General features: G+C 32.8%; 2 protein-coding genes across 2 annotated transcripts; one reads left to right on the top strand and one right to left on the bottom strand.

Annotated features, from left to right (window-relative positions):
- Nucleotides 1–7,491: 7,491 nt before the first annotated feature.
- LOC108607318 (cathepsin L1) lies at nt 7,492–10,669 on the bottom strand. The gene is made up of 6 exons (XM_017997989.1): nt 10,634–10,669; nt 9,076–9,150; nt 8,862–9,014; nt 8,417–8,803; nt 8,196–8,356; nt 7,492–7,687 (listed from the first exon to the last, which is right to left on the bottom strand). The coding sequence occupies exons 1-6, from the start codon at nt 10,667–10,669 to the stop codon at nt 7,492–7,494; spliced, it is 1,008 nt and encodes a 335-aa protein (XP_017853478.1).
- A 4,179-nt stretch (nt 10,670–14,848) lies between these two features.
- On the top strand, nt 14,849–18,090 carry LOC117134976. The gene is made up of 6 exons (XM_033294659.1): nt 14,849–14,916; nt 15,140–17,099; nt 17,386–17,543; nt 17,607–17,751; nt 17,813–17,902; nt 18,059–18,090. Exons 2-6 carry the CDS (start codon nt 15,167–15,169, stop codon nt 18,088–18,090), a joined length of 2,358 nt encoding a protein of 785 aa, XP_033150550.1. The 5' UTR covers nt 14,849–14,916; nt 15,140–15,166.
- Nucleotides 18,091–18,120: the final 30 nt, after the last annotated feature.

Here is an 18,120-nt window from a genome sequence, read left to right as displayed (position 1 = left end):
GGCATAAATAATCCACGACAGCCCCAGGCACATTTATGCTGCACGCTAAATGCGAAGTCCTCAGGTAATCTCGGAGGAGTATTATCGCCCAAGAAGCTTTTGCAGAGACGCTCAGCTTCTCTGCGTGTTATCATACCACATCTTCGCGAGCTAACAGGCATGGCTCCAGCTCTCCGAAGTATCTCTAGCTGAACAGGCGTGCATTGTACACAAGTTATCCCCAGAGCAACGCGCCTATTATGTATTTCATTATAACTAAACTGTTTCAATAAAGTATTAGAGATTTGCGCCAAGCACAGCCGTTCTTGCCTTTCAATGTACAGCGAAACTATCGGAATGCCACAGAGCAGTACAGTGCTAACCTGAAATAATGGATGTATTACAGTCAGCATGATTATGTATTATACACTGTATAATTTGCACACAAAAAATAAATTTTAAATAAATAAAATCATAAGGACTGTACATTAATTAAGCCCGAATTTGCAAAATATTTGTAAGTAAGACTACAAAGCCACAAATATATTGAAATAACCGTACAATTGTTTAAATTCGTCAAATTGTTTAAAACTAAAAGTTGGTCTATTATTATATAACGATTACTTTCTGATGGAGTCTACATAATTATATATAGCATTAAGCCATTGTGAACTCTTTACTAAACAATCATTGTTATTCTGAGCCTCAATTTGTCTTGCGATTCTGTTGAAAACATTTATTGTTTAAAAAATCAATACAAACTGGGTGTGCTGTTGGCTTAAACCATTATTACGATTTGTATACTAAAAAATGTATTTCAAAAATCGTACGAAAATTTATTTATTTATTTATATATAACATTAAAAAAAACCTATCTCGAGATAACGTAAATTCTGTTTTATCGATCAAAAGTTATCTTTAATATTTTTAAAAATTTAGTAATTGTTCATTTTTACAGAATAGCTCATTTCAATTTATGCCAATTACGTTTTTATTTTTATTAAAAAATGGAAAAGTTTTATGTAAATTAAGTTAACGGCAGGAGTATATATTCTTGATCAGAAAGACAATTTTGTATTCACCGTCCGTCTGTATGAGAAAAGAATCTCAGATACTTCCAAGAGTTGAAGATGTACTTATTTAATAAGCAGATTAAGTATATTTTTTAAGTTTAATCTCTCCCACGAATCGAAACAATGACAATTGATATATTTTAAATTCTACACAGCTGGCACTGTAAGTGCGTGCGATCCCATAATTAACTTGCTACAATTTTATAAAAATTTTAAAATTCAATTCCTCTTGAAACAGCTTATTTTTTTCTATATAAAACTAGTTCTATTATCTACCACGCGTATAATCTTGAAATACGGCTTTACAATACTAGCTCCAAACATTCCTTTAAATTTGTACACAAAAAGACATTAACATGTCAAACACCCCTATAAATAACATAGTAACATAGTAATATTTGTCAACTAAATGACTGAGTACTTATTTTAATCAGAATAAATACAATGAAGTTATGTCGGATGAAGGTACTCACCAGTTTAATAGAAAAATGTAACTTTTATTTAAATTTAAAATTTTTTAGTGTATATATTTGAACGTTTTCAGCACTTTATCTTACCAGCTTTCTTATTTATTTTTATTTTTGCAGTTAAAATCAGACCACGTACTCTTGCATATCTCAAGGGAAACATTTGTTTTCTTTCATTCTAAGTTAAAATAAGTAAATCACAACCCTTAAAACAAGAAAAAACATTTACGCTCGACTACCTTATATAAATATAAAATACATTTTAATCATGCCTTCACACCCACAAACATAAAAAATGGCATTATTTAGTATGACAATTAATGATATTAAAATAGAAAATAAATAGTTTTATATAGTATATTTTGTGTTTCTTAATTTTGCAAAAATTTTAGGTGAACTCAACGCACATGATTTGTTTTTTGAGAAACGGGTGGATTCTCCATTGAAATTGGAGGACGATCAGATCGTTGGGTAGGCTTGGAAAATGCCATTTGGGCCATTTCTGAAAAATAGAAAATTTTTATATGATAAGCATAGATTCATTTTTTTATTGATATCAGAATACAGCTACCAATTTAAAAACGTTATCGTAACCTATAAGTTTTATAAACTTAGACATATTTATATTTATATACTTTATGGCAGACCCAATAAAGTATATATATTCTTGATCAGCAAGACAAACTGAGTCGATATTGTCTGTCCGTTTGCATATACGAGCTCAGGTGTTATTCAGATTTCAATGTGCGGGGTGCGCTTACTGCCGCGCCATACAAAAGCTGCTGACGCTACAGCGAAAATCAGCTGTGACGCGTTAGCTCTTTTGTGTGTATGTGCTTGTGACTGCGTGTATTTAAAAGTTGGTTTGCGCCCACTTGTTTTAATTGTGCTCTCTGAATTAAAAATCCACATAATTATTATTTGATACATTTTTAATTGATATTATTATTAATTGATATATCTGTTAAATCATTTGGAGAGTACGATTTATTTGGGAACAATTGATAAATGTGGTATACATTTATTATAATCTGTTATTTAGATATAGCAAACATGTTCAATGTTTTTGCTCCTTTATTATAAATATCCACATTCAATTATGGAATGCGTGTGAACGGCATAATTGAATAGAAGATTGTCCCTGGAGACAATTCGTTAAAGATAATAAGGTTACAAAGAAACATTACATCGCACAGATTGTTAAACTTAATGCCTTACAGCACACCATTCCATGTGCGACTGAATGCGAAGCAAATGACTACAAACTTGTTACTTGTTAAGTTCAATCAGAGGGAGGATAGCCACTAGAGGGTTGAATGAATTACGAATTACAAGCCAGTGAGGTAAATAATGACAAAATTATGTTAGTATTTATAAACATAGCAGATTGTTAACAATCTGGCAGATGTACTTGGCCAGTAGTCAGTAAAAATAAAAATTAGAAACACAATCAATTCAAAACCGGGGATGATTTTTCTAGGACTTCGGAAGTTTTAACAATTTCGGGGTTGCTGCCGTCTAAAACGCTTTTTATACTTATTTAGTAAACATATGTATATAGAATATTTATAAATTGTTTAGATATCTTTAAGGTTATAGACGTAAGGAATGTACAATTGTGTGTAGTCTTAAACAAAGTTTAAGATGTTTCTTAAACAAAGGGAATTAAATCAAATATATATAGGGAAATAAATTGCATTGGTTAAAAATTACTAATAATTTTTCATTAGTACCGATAGTAAGCAATGTGGATTGAAGAGTGTATTATTGGATTAGTTAACAGTACAGCATTAAAATAATAAATAATTCTAAATATTTGCAACTGTTTTCTATATGTCATTCCTTACATATTTCTTACTATTGGTGCTCGCATAAAAGTATTATTTGTTTCAAGTAACACATTTTTAATCTCAATGCAATTACGTTAAATTAATTTGAGTGGTTTGTTTTTATAAAAGGCGTGTTGTTGTCCATTTATTTTTAGGCTATCTCGTTCCTATAACAGGTATTCCTGATATAATATTTCAATTCAAAATACAATACCCTATGGGTTGGGAATGGACCCACCCACAAGCCTTTGTTTACATATACTTCAGCAACTTGCTTTTTGCTCAAGGGTAGTTACAATTTGAAAACATATGCCCTTTGACGAATACGAATAAAAACTTGAATGCATGCGTCAATTCTATACAAATTCAGAGGCAGATAAAGACTAAAATACCCACTGATGAGTTGGCAATAATTCGGTTGAGTGGTTACTGTCAACAGGCAAATAATAGGTGTTTCCTTTAATTTGAGGGTGGGCAACGATGGTCTTTTGTTTACAAGTAAAGCATCATGAATATTTAATTGGGTTAAATTGCTGAACGATTAACGTTCGGAAATGAAAATGAAATGCGCGGATAATTGAGTTTACTTTGCCTAATTACAAAGGCTCGCACTGCTAAAGGGCTTTGCAGCATTAGTGTTGTTTACCTGTTGTTATGGAAAGCCTGATGACTCTTAAACGAAACTAGCTATGATTTAAAATCAATCGCTTTCGACATGCTTTAAGATCTTGCCTTATATTATTAATAATAATAATGAAGGTATTTTTGTTGGAATTAATCCAATTTAATCATACGACTATGCTGTCATACTTGTATTATTCATAATTGTATTATTAAGCATAAATATTTATTTATTATAAAATTATTTTTCTGTATAACTAATAAATTATCCCAATTTCTTAAGACTCCTGTAAGGAGGGATTGAAGGTGCCATCAGACGATCGTTTTTCAATTTTGTACACACACAACATATGTGCGTCGGTCAAAAGCAACGATGAGCGATGAAAAAAATGTGTTATGTTTGCTTGGCTTTTTTCCATCGTTCAACTCACGCCATATATATAAAACTTTGCATATGTAAATATGTTTAAATTTTGTATTTTCAGTACTTAAATTTTGTATTTTTTTGTCAAATAAATTACAACTTAGTGTTCTTCAATTGTGTGCACACGATTCGAATAGTTTAAATGGCAAGCAAAACCGTCGCTTTAACTCAATCGGTGCATTAAGCTTGCTTAGTGTGTTTAAATTTTGTATATTTTTTTTTAAATTTTTAGTAAAAACTCAGTGTCATACAATTGCATATCATATCACAAATAAACTTTGGTTTTTGGAGTTTGCTTGTCTGACGGCTTTTTTACGTCTTAATGTCCATATAATCTTCATGTCGTATATGTTGTGTTTTTTCAGTTCGACATATTTATTATGTACAGATGTAAAGTGTGAAACAAAACTAAGTGACTAACAAAACTAAGTATGTGGAATTGTTGACACCAGATGTCCTAAAGAAAAAGTAAGTAAAAACTATCTTTTGTAAACTATCTTCAGTTCAAAGCAAGTAAATCCGATTTCAATAAACCGATTTGACATTCATGCGTATTATACGATAGATAATTATTGACATTTTTATAAAAATGGAATTGGTGAAGTTGTGCACATGTATGAATATAATAGGAAAAATACGGCATGGCAAGACTGAGACTATTGACATATGACCAATAAGCAGCAAGCACCCAGAGACTATAAGAAAAAGAGCCACCCATGCACAGCACACATCGCTTTTATTTTTGAATTTTATACTCTCCCACTCGCATAATATAGCATGTTCAGATCGATCCGAAAAATAACTTTGCAACTATTTAATTTAAATTTTTCATGTAGGCATCATGCGAACGTCGCTGCAGTGACGCGTAAGCTGTAATGTATGTTTTTATGTAACATTTACAGTTGTTTGGTTTCTTTATATTTATGAAGAATATTAAGTAATTTTCAGCTAGCTTTTCTATAATCCTAAAAGCATTTTTAGGAATTTTAAAGTGGTAGCTTATTAACATGGGAGAAAATTTATAGATGCATATTTTGGTGAAAATATCTTATTCAGCGTGAAATTATAATTTGTAACATTTATTTATTAACCGACAAGACAAACTGAGTCGGTTAGGCCATGTCTCTATGTATATATGAGGAAAAAGGTACCAACGACTATAAGAGCTAGAGATATTCAATTTGATACTACTTTTGAAACGCATCGAGGTTATTTTGAAAAATTCTTTTCCTCCCCATCCGAATTACATAAGCTTTGACGCTCCGAAAATTTTAACCTCAGCAGATAAACAACTACGGTATATTAATCAACATTAATCATTGTTACCAACGAATCCTGTAATGATAACGGCCCATACAATATATATTCCGAGGAAACTTTCAAAACACACATAGATTAAAGACATAAAAGCTCGGCTCGGCTGAAACCTTTTCTATTATATTCAATATCTACTAATATATAATATATATACATCGACAGAATTTTCATATGAGACTTTTATACACCAAAGGATACTGTATATTGTTTTCAACCATTAGACTCTTTTTTTTTTTGTCAGACGAGGTTGATTTTGAAAATAATAAAACACTAAAGTCCAAATAAAAGTCCATTAGTCAAAAACGACTTTAAAAGTTGGGAAGTAGAAGGACTACAAAAAGAAGTTTTCGTCAAACTTTTCTCTCAGACGATCACTTTTTATGTGCGCTTTTTGCTAAGGTGGTATCATCAACGATGAAAAGCGCAACTTTGGGAAAATAACGCGTTTCTGGCTTATCTTTTTTCTGTCACGTCATAACATATATATGTTATGTATATGTAAACGTATGTAATCGTAAACGTATATATATGTTTTTTCCGCATACATTGCGGATTCAAACGCAGTGGCTTACAATTATATAGTGTGAACATGTATGAATCTATGAGCACAAAACATACAAGAGTTTTTACTTTTATTTTTATTTGTTCTTCTTAAACATTCTTTGATTCATATCATTTTATTTTTACTTCTAATAACTTTCTTGATCCATTTAATTTAGAGATTTGGTTTAGCGCCTGTCACAGGGATGTGACATACTCACTCTTCATATTTTAGTATAATTCAATACTAAAATAATAAAAAAAAAATAAAATAAAAATCAGACTCTCCAAACCTAAAATGTTTGAAAATCCAACTATTTCCTGAACACACCTCGTAGATTATCATTATCGTCGTTATCATAAAAATATTTAGTAACAAAAACGGAAAGCGTTAGTAAATACAAAATTAAATGAATACTTGATCAAAATTAAACTGTCAATGCCTTCCAAATACATACGAGTAAAATTTAATTTAAATGTGTATGGAAACTAGTTTTATTTCAAATTATTTATTGAGTATTTATTTAAACCTGTCACACGAACATTGCGCTGTATTAGAGAAATCTCGCGCCACGAAATATACGAGTCGACTAAAAATCCAATTCCTATAGCTGACTTGGTTGATGCAACCAACAAGAGGCGCCAGCTAGTAGTGCAATGGGAATATCCAATGAATACTTGTACACGCAGTATAAACAACCAATAAGAGCTGGTGTGAAACGGTAATAAACGGAAGGAGCTGGAGAATTGGGTACTTACCGCAATGCCATGAACCAATAAAAATCAAAACTGGCCCACAATATGGGCGTGTTTTGGTATTTTGCGCATGCGCTTTAAGACAAACGGAAATAAGTGCAATAGCATCCCTTTATATTGGCTTAACCCCAACTTTTGTCATCTCTATGAACCTGTTCCTACTCTACATAAAACACTTATTTCGTATTTTTAATTCAACGAACTGTGAATATTGCTTTTAATTTAATTAACTTTCCCCCTTACAAAATTTATGGTATGAAAATAATTTGAATGTATTGGGTGGCAAGGTTGTGTCTGTCTTCAGCCCATATAATTACATTGAGACAACAATATACGTTATGTATATATATATATATACATATTAATTTAGGTATATATACATATGTACATTTACATGGGGGTATTAAATTACATTTATAAACGGATGGTATAATTTGTGTTGGATTTATGGAAAACTTTTGTAATTCGCTTTTAATTAGATAGGCCTACACTATAGCGTAAGCAGCATAATTTGCAATACCGCACAAATTAATTCCCTTGCGCATTCTCATATAGCCGCTCTCGCCCCAACGCTCTCCCCACCAATTTTTCAGAATCCAGAAATCCTTATCAAATCCAATAACAAGCATTGCATGATTCACCGATGTCGATAAACAGCTAATATCATTATAAACACCATCACTGTAATTAAGCATTAGAAAAAAGTTCTTGATTAAATTTTCAAATGTCATACAGACAAATTCAAACATAGGTACTACGTACATACATATGCATTTTATGTATATGTTATTTGAACAATATGACGCTTAGCAATATATGTGCGTTGTTTGTTCGTTTGATCTCTATCTCTAAAAACCGTGTTAATTTTTTTTATACATTTTTTATATCCTTGCGTGAACTCTTTCAGACCCTCCCCATAATAGCCACAAGTTTATGCTTCTGGGTTCGATTACCACTCAAGGCGAAGAATTTATGTTTTCTCTTTTTTTCTGCTCCCTGCAGTCCTTAATCTTGAGATCAAGAAACCTATATATATATTTTTAATATTTAAAGTATATATTCCGTATATGAGTCCAATGTTCATGGGGTCACTCTGTCCGTGTCATGTTTTTAGTAAAGGTATAAATTCTTCTCAGAAACAAGCTATCAATGGGTTTATAATGTAATTGTTTTACTACATAATATTTACCTATATAATTGAAATGTTTTTGGGGTTGCATTTATGGACACTGCGACTGGACCAATATGTGCAACAGCTGCTTGGATAGAGCTTTCATCATTAACCGGCAAAATGGCCCATGAGGTTACATTCACTACTGAAAGGTCCCTTACAAATTGACATTTGCCTTTCTGCAAATAAAAACTCACATACATAAACGAGAATAACAATGAATATTCATAGTATATAACCTTTGATGTATATTTGTAGTCGTCAGATCGCATTAGACCCCCAGTTGCTTGCAAATATTTAAGAGTGTTTCGCAATGAGCCCCCTGTACATCCTTGGTTGCCATATGATATACTGCAGTCAACAATTTGCTGCACACTTAAGTCAAGAATCCTACCAGTGCGCTTAAATATCTGTCCTTCAATACTTTCGGCAATGCTAAAGGCATAGCAAGAACCACAGCTTTGTTGGTTTTGCACTGATGTCGTGAAACCTTTTTTTCGCCAGTCAAAACTTTCAGGAATATTATTCATTAATGTTGATCCAACAATGTCAGCTATGTTATCTATGGAAGAGTTTGCCTGGCTTCGAATTAACCGCAAGTAGCCTTTCAAGTAAGAATCTGTGTTCTTTCAAAAAGATTCTATTTGATAATCATTTAAAATGAGTTTGTTAGAATAAAATTACCATGTCAGACATTGTATTTGCAGCAAGACGGTATGTACTCTCGCCCTTCTCATAATACTTATTATGCTCGCTAATAAATTTTGTATTTTCTTCATACGCTTTATAGCCACGTAGTTCATCATAAGCTCGTGTATAAATCTTGTTATTAATTTTCTAAAAACAAAACAGAACAATTCTTTTATTGTATACATAACGAACAAGATGTTTAACAAACCTTAAACTCTTCAAAGTTCTTATTAACCACCACTGCCGGTGTTAAATCACTTTCCCTACATTTTGTAAAATTTGTCTGTAGCACACAAATTATGATACAAATGTATTTTTCTAAATGCAAATCACTCATTGCTTTTCACTAACTAAATCGAATTACTCTTCGTATTGGCTTATTGCACACTTGAACCAATTGTCGTATACGATATATTTTTCATGTACGTGTGGATAATGCATTTATGCATTTATTTATTAGTATGCTTATATCCTATTAATAATTAATAATACTCCTAGGCTATGTTTAGCTCGACTAAATTTAACGCTATAAGCAGAAAATAAAAAAAATACATACATATGTATGTATATTTGATACTGCAATTCAGCAAAGTTATCATTTATGGGCGTACATATATGCATGTACATACATGTGTACGTATGTATGTTAATGTGTTCAATGCAAAATACACTTTATGGAGATTAATGTTATGATTAATGTTGTAGGGAATATGTGGAAAAATCACTTTAAACAATAATTCGTACATTTTAAAAATAACAATAATAATGATTAAATGATGTTAGATGATGATGATACCAATTTTGAGATAATTTGGACAGGTTATCTTATCTATTCTGTCTAAAAAAGGCCTTAACTGGGTTCCAGGAGTTGATCTACCATTTTATACTAATCGACAACTTATACCTGATAGGTATACTCGAAATTTTGATCCTTTATTACTTAACGTTTGTACAACTAATTATTCACTGCATGAGCCTCTTCGAGTACTCTGTGCTGATTACAACAAACTTTATTATTGTATTACTAAAAGATTTTTTTAAACTTTTTTAACTATTAATAATTAACACCTTATTGGGGTTTTGGGTTTTCCTGAATTGTTGCAACGAATGTTTGGTCTGCTTAACACTCACAATCTATAAGTTTATCAAATTTAAAAACAAAAACATATTAAATACTTTAAATTAATTTAAAATATTTTTTTTAATCTTTTTCTTTTATAGTCGACCTGTCATAGTTGACATAAAATAAATAAATTTTAGTGAAAATAATCAACACAATCTTGAAAGTTAAAGGTCTAAGTTTTTTAAACGAAACGTTTGAGCCACTTTTACATAATTTAAATTAGTTTTAACTATATTTTTTAATCTGATCTGAACTTCAACTATTGATGAATATTTTAAATGCCAATACAAACGGTTATTCAAACATTATTTTTATTTACAACTTCAAATATTAGATTAATGTTTTTTGCGAATATGTTCTCTCTAGAAATACTTTTGGTATACTTGAAATAGATTGAGTTAGAATCGGCTTACACAGTTACGTTTGAGATACCTAATTACAGATTAAGTGTAATAGATTTCTCACTCTCTACATATATAATTATGTATCCATGTACATATGTACATGTTAATTGGTGCTCAGGTACAACATAAAACACGCTTTTAACTTTTTGCTACAATCTTACAAAAGATAAGTGTGACCACGAATCTAATGCTAAACACACGACCCAAATTAAATTTAATAACCAATTAACAGGACTTACAGAATAGCAATTTATATTCGTGCTGAGCTCAAGCATTACCTGCAATATCAAAAGAACTACCCCGAAATTCAAAAGAGGATATTGTTGTTGTTATTATGAGTATGTATGTTCAGTATTACAGGAATATGTTTGTGTTTTGCTTTCCGTGGTTGCCGCCAAAAATAAAATAATAAATAAATAAATAAAAAGAGAATATTATTTTTTTACACTTTGACATTTTTGTAAAAAATGGAAAAAGGGTAATCCATAACGTTGGCAAATGTATGTACAGAAGAAGAAGCGTCGGCTGGACCGCAAAAGTATATATACTGATCAGCTCGACGAGCTAGTCGATAAGGCCATGTCCGTCTGTCCGCGTATGAAGTACGGTTCGCAGCAACTATGAAACTCGAAAGCCAAATTGGTATTAGGTGCCTATATCCAGGACCACACGCTTTATTTTATTCTTTTTTATTTCCTTCTCCGCGCACAATCAAAAAAAAAACGTAAATAAGCATCTCAATAAATTAAAAAGCGCCAGTCATGTTTCGACCTATTGGGAAAATTCAGAAGATCGAATGAAATAACTTTCAACAAATTATTTTGCATTAATTTTCAATATAACGCGGGGTGCACGGTGGCGATCGGCGCTATATCAAACTCGCCTCGACGCCGGGCGGCGTCGCGCTGACGCTACGCGAGGAAACGAGCCTTACGCTTACTGTTTGTGGTGTATGGTTGTGAGAGCACAATGTGTTTGCTTGCGAGCCTGACAAAGTCTATCCAAAAGTGGTGGGCGTCCAATCTTAATTGTCATTATGTTTTCTTCTGTGATGCCAGCCGCAAAAATTTTGAAGCTCGGTTCCAAAGACTCCGCGTCAACGCACCCTTTATAGACCTTTTAACCTACGCGTCTTCTTTTAGTTTGCACTCTAAATATAAATTTATGAACAAATTTAACGTAGAAGGGAAGCATTATATCTGATACGCCCACCTACTCTTGTAAAATGACATTCTCCAATACCATTTTATACAGCTTGGCACATTTGTAAAACTGGAAAAAGGTAACTTATGTAATTGCCAAATGTAGTAACAGGGAGAAGGAGGCGTGGCAGACCCATATAAGTAAAAATCCTGATCAGCTCGACAGCGGAGCGATATACCATGTTCCTGTCCGTCTGTCCGCCGTCCGTCCGTGTCCTCCGTCGTATGAGTGCGGTGTCTCAGCAACTATAAAGCTAGAGCAACCCAAATGGTATGTAGGTGCTCCTATACCAGAACCAAATGTTTTTTTTTTTCCTCCCCCCCTCCCCCGCAAAAATACGAAAAAACGATATATAGGCAGTACAAAAACCCTAAAAACTGAACTAAATCAGCAAAAGGCCAGTGCAGTTTGACCGATTGAAAATTTAGCACAATCGGATATAAAGACTTAGGAATTATTTACATTCAATATAGACAGCGGGGGGCACGTGCTGACGCGCCATACAAACGACGCTGCCGACCGCAGCGGCGCCGTCGCTGCTGACACAGCGAAAACGAGCTGTGACCGTCCGTGTTGTGTGTATGGTTGGAGTGCATGTAATGTTGTCGCGAGCCTAGTCAAGTGATGTTAAATTGGTGCGCCCAACTTTAACCTGTCCACTTGTTAAATAATAAAGCGTATTTAAAAATGTTGACTTTGATGCGGCTTTCGGTTCCTGTTCAGATCCCGGATAATTCCGATCAAAACTGACCTATAGCTTGCATGATTTGCTACCCTGAGTTTATATTAACTCTATTAACTTACAACGCGAGCATACCTTTGTCCTCTAGTACTTTATCGTAGACAGTTCTGTTCTTGAACCTAGGTTGCAGTTATTTATACACTTAACCATAACCAGATAGATCTTAGGTGTTGTCGTCGATCAACGGAAGTTTGATAAGCATCTCACTGTAAGGTACATGACAGTCAAAGGAATTTTATGGACCTAAAAGACAATTATGTTTTGTTCGAATATTGCGCAAAGTACCAAAATCGTATAGAATCGTATAGAAAACATTGTAAATAAATTTTTGTATTTGGGATTATTTTAATTAATCTAATCTATTAAGAGACGCCCATCCTTTATATAAACTCTTTCGTGTGCTTTGTACGGATTATAACTTTAGTATGTCTGTCGGAACCATCCACGCCGTAGCAAGTGTGATGTCTAACAAATCTTAATTTGTAGTTAATTTTCCGTATAAAAGATATTTTTAAATTTTCTATAAAATTAATTTTTTTCTTACTAATTTCATTAATTTGTTTTTTAATTTAATGTGAAAAGTTAACTTTAGCTAGTTAGCATTAAATGTATTTTAAGCAAGTGGAAAAATTAAAGTTGGGCGCCACCAACTTTCAAATACACTTTGACTAGAGCATCGCAGCAAACACACGCATGCACTCATGAACACATACACACAAAACAGCGGACCAGACACAGCTGACTCGCCGTAGCTCAGCAAGCGATCCCGGCGCTGATCTAGCAGCGTCGTGTATGGAACGTCACACGTGCACCCCGCTGTCCTCTATTTGAACAATTGAAATTAAAAATTGCAATTTTTTAATCCGATCGTTTGAATTTCAACAATCGGCGAAAACAGAACTGGCAGTGTCGGTTTTTGTAGTTTTAACAGATTTAACTTTACTTGCCTTATAGTATCGATGTTTGTCGTTTTGAGGGAGGGGAAAAATAATACAAAAAAAAAAGAAAGCAAAAAGTCCCTGGATATAGAGCACCTACAACAAATTTGCTCTATAGTTGCTGAGAAACACGCACCATACACGGACAGGCTAAAATTGACTCACCGTCGACTACAAGAAAAACTAGGGTCAGCACACGCCTTTCCCCGTTACATACAAGCACTTCTAATCCCTTTTTCCATTTTTTACAAAATGTCAATGTGTATAAAAATATTGTAATTTTCTGATCTAAGCTTTTAATTCCTAAGATTTAGTAGTACACTAAATTATACATATGGATGTATATTATTAAGTCATTGTCCATGATTAGCGAAGACACAAACACAAACACCCATCATTTTACAGTAAACACAAATAAGGAAGAATTGGCTGCAACAGAATGAAATTCAATTCAGATGCAATTAAATTTATCAATTCAATTAGTAAAAAATGCACATAATTAGCAAGAAAAAGTCAAATGTTTTTGAAAAATAAAAAAGAAAAGCTTTGAGCAATGTCAGTTTCAAAACAACTTGCACATTAATGAAAATTCTATAGCATACATACATACACATATATATGCTACATAAATATGTATTTAAACATGGATACGTATATACAATGAACGTTTGCTTGTGTATGAACAAACATACATATTTATGTTTGTATATATGTATGTATGTAACACGTGTGCATTTGAACGCATGTGTTACATTGTGCTACCGCTACCTGTAGGAGAAAAGGCATACATATGTATGTATATATTTCGTATAGCAGAATACAAGCTTTCTACCATTAAATTTTCAATATACTAGGTGATGAGCTTTCTAGTCACTTTATTAAATCAAATACTTGGAACGCATCGGCTAGGTTAGTTGTCTCAACTTGTTTATAGAAAGATAACCGCACTGTGCTTTCGTGATTTTTGTGTGATTTTTTATGTACTTATGTACATATGTATGTATGTATGTACATAATAATATTTCTTTTTATACACGCTCTCAAAATATTTGACGTTATTCTCAAAATTTTAGTTTGCTAAGCAGTCTAAAGTTTTGCTTGAGAATTACTCATACATATAAATTTGTATCCGTCAAATAAATACATATACAGACATAATACTAATCATATATAATAAATATAATCTATATATATATATAACAAGCTTGTATATGGGGGTTTTGTATTGATTAATTTTGTGTTTCAATCATATGAAGTGTTGTAACTAAATTTTATTTTTGTTCAAATTTAGCAATCAAAGACATCACAGAATTCATTTATTATCACCGTAATAGTCGTTTTTTGCTCCAGGCTTGTCCTTGGACAAGCTTATCCCCTGATAATCCTAAAAAAAAATCATCTAAAATATATGTACATCATTATATTAAACTATACCTGAATGCATAAACAAGTAAGTAACTATTTAACTTGGTTATGTTAACTAAATGGTAATACCTAATAAGCTGTTTTTATTCTTATTATTTTCAGTCTTTTAGTCAAATGTACTTAAGTGTAAAGATAATTATAAAACGCAATAGTTCCGTAATGCTGTATTAAGGAGCTATAAATTGTCTTTTATGTCAAAATTTCCTACTCAGTGGTATGTATGTATTTCCGAAGCTACTGTTGATTTACATGTACTGAATAAAAAAGTTTAGAATTGCATTTATTATTATTCAGTTAATTCTGTCTATGAATGTACTCATAATGTTAAAAAGATGAAACTCACATTATTTTGTTTATGGCGTATATTTTTACTATAAAAAACAATTATAAATTTTACAATACAAATTTTTAGGTATTCATGTTTGTAATTGTTTCAGGTGCTTAATCATTAAAGGAAACTAGCAATGGAGTCAAGTAAAAAAAATACTTTGCGTCGCCCTATGACAGTCATAAAAAAAAGATCTGGTCCCTTAGACGACGTACTCGTTGAGGTTAACCGACTTGAAGGTACCATAATGCCTCAAACAGTGAGTCAAGCGAACAATGAAAGCAATTATACAGGTGCGGGAAATACGCAAGAGACTTCAAATGATTGTGTGGCGGAAATAGAAAGAGAACTATCTGTGAACTCGCGGCGTCGCTCACAGGTTAGGGATAAGGATAGAGACAAAGAAAAAAAACGAGAGCGTTGGCTCTTAACACGAAAAACATGGAGATATATGACTGATGCTGGACGAAAATTGATACCCGATGGACTGCATCATGGTTCGGAGAACATTCCGATTATCGAGGCGCAATTCCAGCGTGTGTGCGCTTCAGAGCCTCGATTCATATTATGGCGCCGGAAGACTTCCTTTCCTGGAGCCAGCAAAGGTTGTCGGAGACGTATCAAGTTACTTCCACGAAATCGCAACAACCAGCCGACTGCTTCCTCTCTAGTACAAATTCAATGCGAGAGCGAGAATATCGACCACACTATTGAGCTTTTACAGACATACCTCAAAATTCACGAACCTTATAAGACTACAGCGCTGTTGGGAACGAAGACAATTCGGCCGGATCAAACAATGTCACCAAGCTCGCGCCGTCCACTTATTAGTAACAGTCCAACATCAAATGAATTGGAATTAAGGGACAAAAATTGCGTATCACAACTTATGGAGTGCTTGAATATACTATGTAAAAACTCAACACTTAATGGCTTAGAAATGGTTGATATAACACCCTCAGTTCTTGAAGATAAAGCATATTTACGAAAAGTCTACAATATGTTAAAAAAGCAGCAATTGCATCGACTTTTACATTCCTCCGAACCAAAAAGATCTGGTTTCGGACGTGCTGCGTCATTTTCAAACTTATTTAGTTATACAAGCAGTTCGAGCAAGAGAAGAGATATCCCCAAAAATGATCTGGTATCTAAAAATATTAAAAGTTTATTGAAGTCTGATACACAAACAGCCTTGACTGCAACATTGAAACGCCAAAAACAACCTCCCAATTCCCTTGAATTCATTTGTAATGCCAATCGTATTACCTGCGATCTAAATGCGATTATAAGAAAGCCAACAGCAATTATTGAAAAAAACTTTAATTCGTGTGGAACGCAGACAAGCTTTATTCAATTGGGTGAATTGAAACAAATCGCGAGTCAATACGAATATATGCTAGAAAACAGTAATAATTTGGCAGTTGCTGAGGACCCGGAAAAAAATGCTAATCGGCGAAAGAGCTCAATAGACAATGAGGATGTTTCACAGTCAGTGAGTGATACAATTAAGCGCTATTTACGTATGGCTCGGAAAAAAAGTGTTCATGATGGGGACGCAAATCGATTTAAATCAGTAAATTATGATAGAAATTTGCGCAACATTAAAGCAAAGGGTGAAATAAACCCACCCGGAATGGACGAGTATAATAACAAAGCAGCTCAAACTTTAGATGCTTGGGCCCTCATTGCGCTTGACCACATTCGTGGCAACGAATATTCAAACATCTTAGAAAATGCTCATCTTGATTGGCAAAGAGACCTTGATGAGCGTCTAAAGAAAAAAATTGAGTGGGAAAAAATGATAAAGAATGTTGATACCAACAGCAGGCATAACGACAGTATTGACGCTATAAGATCAAAAAAAGACACGGAATACTCATGTACAGCATCAGCTCCTACTTCACCAACAAATGTGGTTAATTATGCTCCGAAAGAAAAAGCTGTAAGAACCGCCAGTGCTTTACTGTCATCAGGCTCACAGTTTTTCTCTAATTTGTTGCATGCTAATTTACCTGAATCTTCAAGTAACCCGAATTTAAAAAATGACAAAATTAGTGATGTATGCACGAGTAAGTACATTCACATACATATATGCCGCATATCATGAATTCATTCAAGAGGCTCATTATTTCATATCAAAAGTTGGCAATTTACAATTTGTATTGTACTAACATGATCTTGAAGGGAAAAATAGCCAACTTATCAATAAGTGGGTTATTAGAGGCCCTAAGAACTTTCTATGTTTCATGTTTTCTTTGTAATTATTGGTTCTACATACAAAAATGTTCTTTTTCTATTAATTTGTATACCTAAACCAAATATTAAATACGCTTCAAAAATTTACTATGCTTTCAGCTTTCAAAAATGAAACAACCAACATGCAAAAGTCAAAATCTTTATCTAATGTCGGGCAGTTCGTATCAAGAAAGATATGGGGGAGTAGAACAAAATGTCAAAGCCGACAATCCTTGAGCCAGGAATTTATGCCTCCATCACATAAGTGGACTCCATCAGTAAGTCAATATGAACTGTAGGCCAGTTTTAATATTAAAGTAATCCATTAATTGTATACCTAGGATAACTGTACTTGGGTTTCGGAGCACGGAGAAACTCTACACTTAGCAGATACCTCCTTAGAAAAACTATCCGATACTGAAGCAGAAATCCTTACGCACATTGCCCTTAAAAAAATAAAAGAGCTTAATATCGGAAGTGATATAGGTAATTGTGCTCATACCTAATAACTTTCTTTCTGATTTACAATTTTTATTAAATTTTCAAGAACTAACAACAAAATCTAACAAACGAAAAATTATACCAAAGAAAAGAGCTTTGACGACCGGATTCTTTGATATTGGATTGAATGACTACAGTAAGTATATTTTTAAATATTGTTTTACGATACTTTAAACCAGAGACCGTAACTGTTATAATTTTTTATTAAAAAATAACACTTATTTTTTTTTTTATTTTATTAAAAAAATTATTTTTAATTATTAAAATGATATTTAATTATTTAAAACTATAGTGTATATTCCCTTTCTTGCTCAGGCGGCGTAATATTTTTATTTGCGAACTCTTTGAATATTG

Source organism: Drosophila busckii, chromosome 4 (assembly GCF_011750605.1).
Source record: "Drosophila busckii strain San Diego stock center, stock number 13000-0081.31 chromosome 4, ASM1175060v1, whole genome shotgun sequence".
Classification (NCBI taxonomy): Eukaryota; Metazoa; Arthropoda; class Insecta; order Diptera; family Drosophilidae; genus Drosophila; species Drosophila busckii.
The sequence above is the reverse complement of the archived record's forward strand: the minus strand, read 5'-3'. Positions and strand labels throughout refer to the sequence as shown.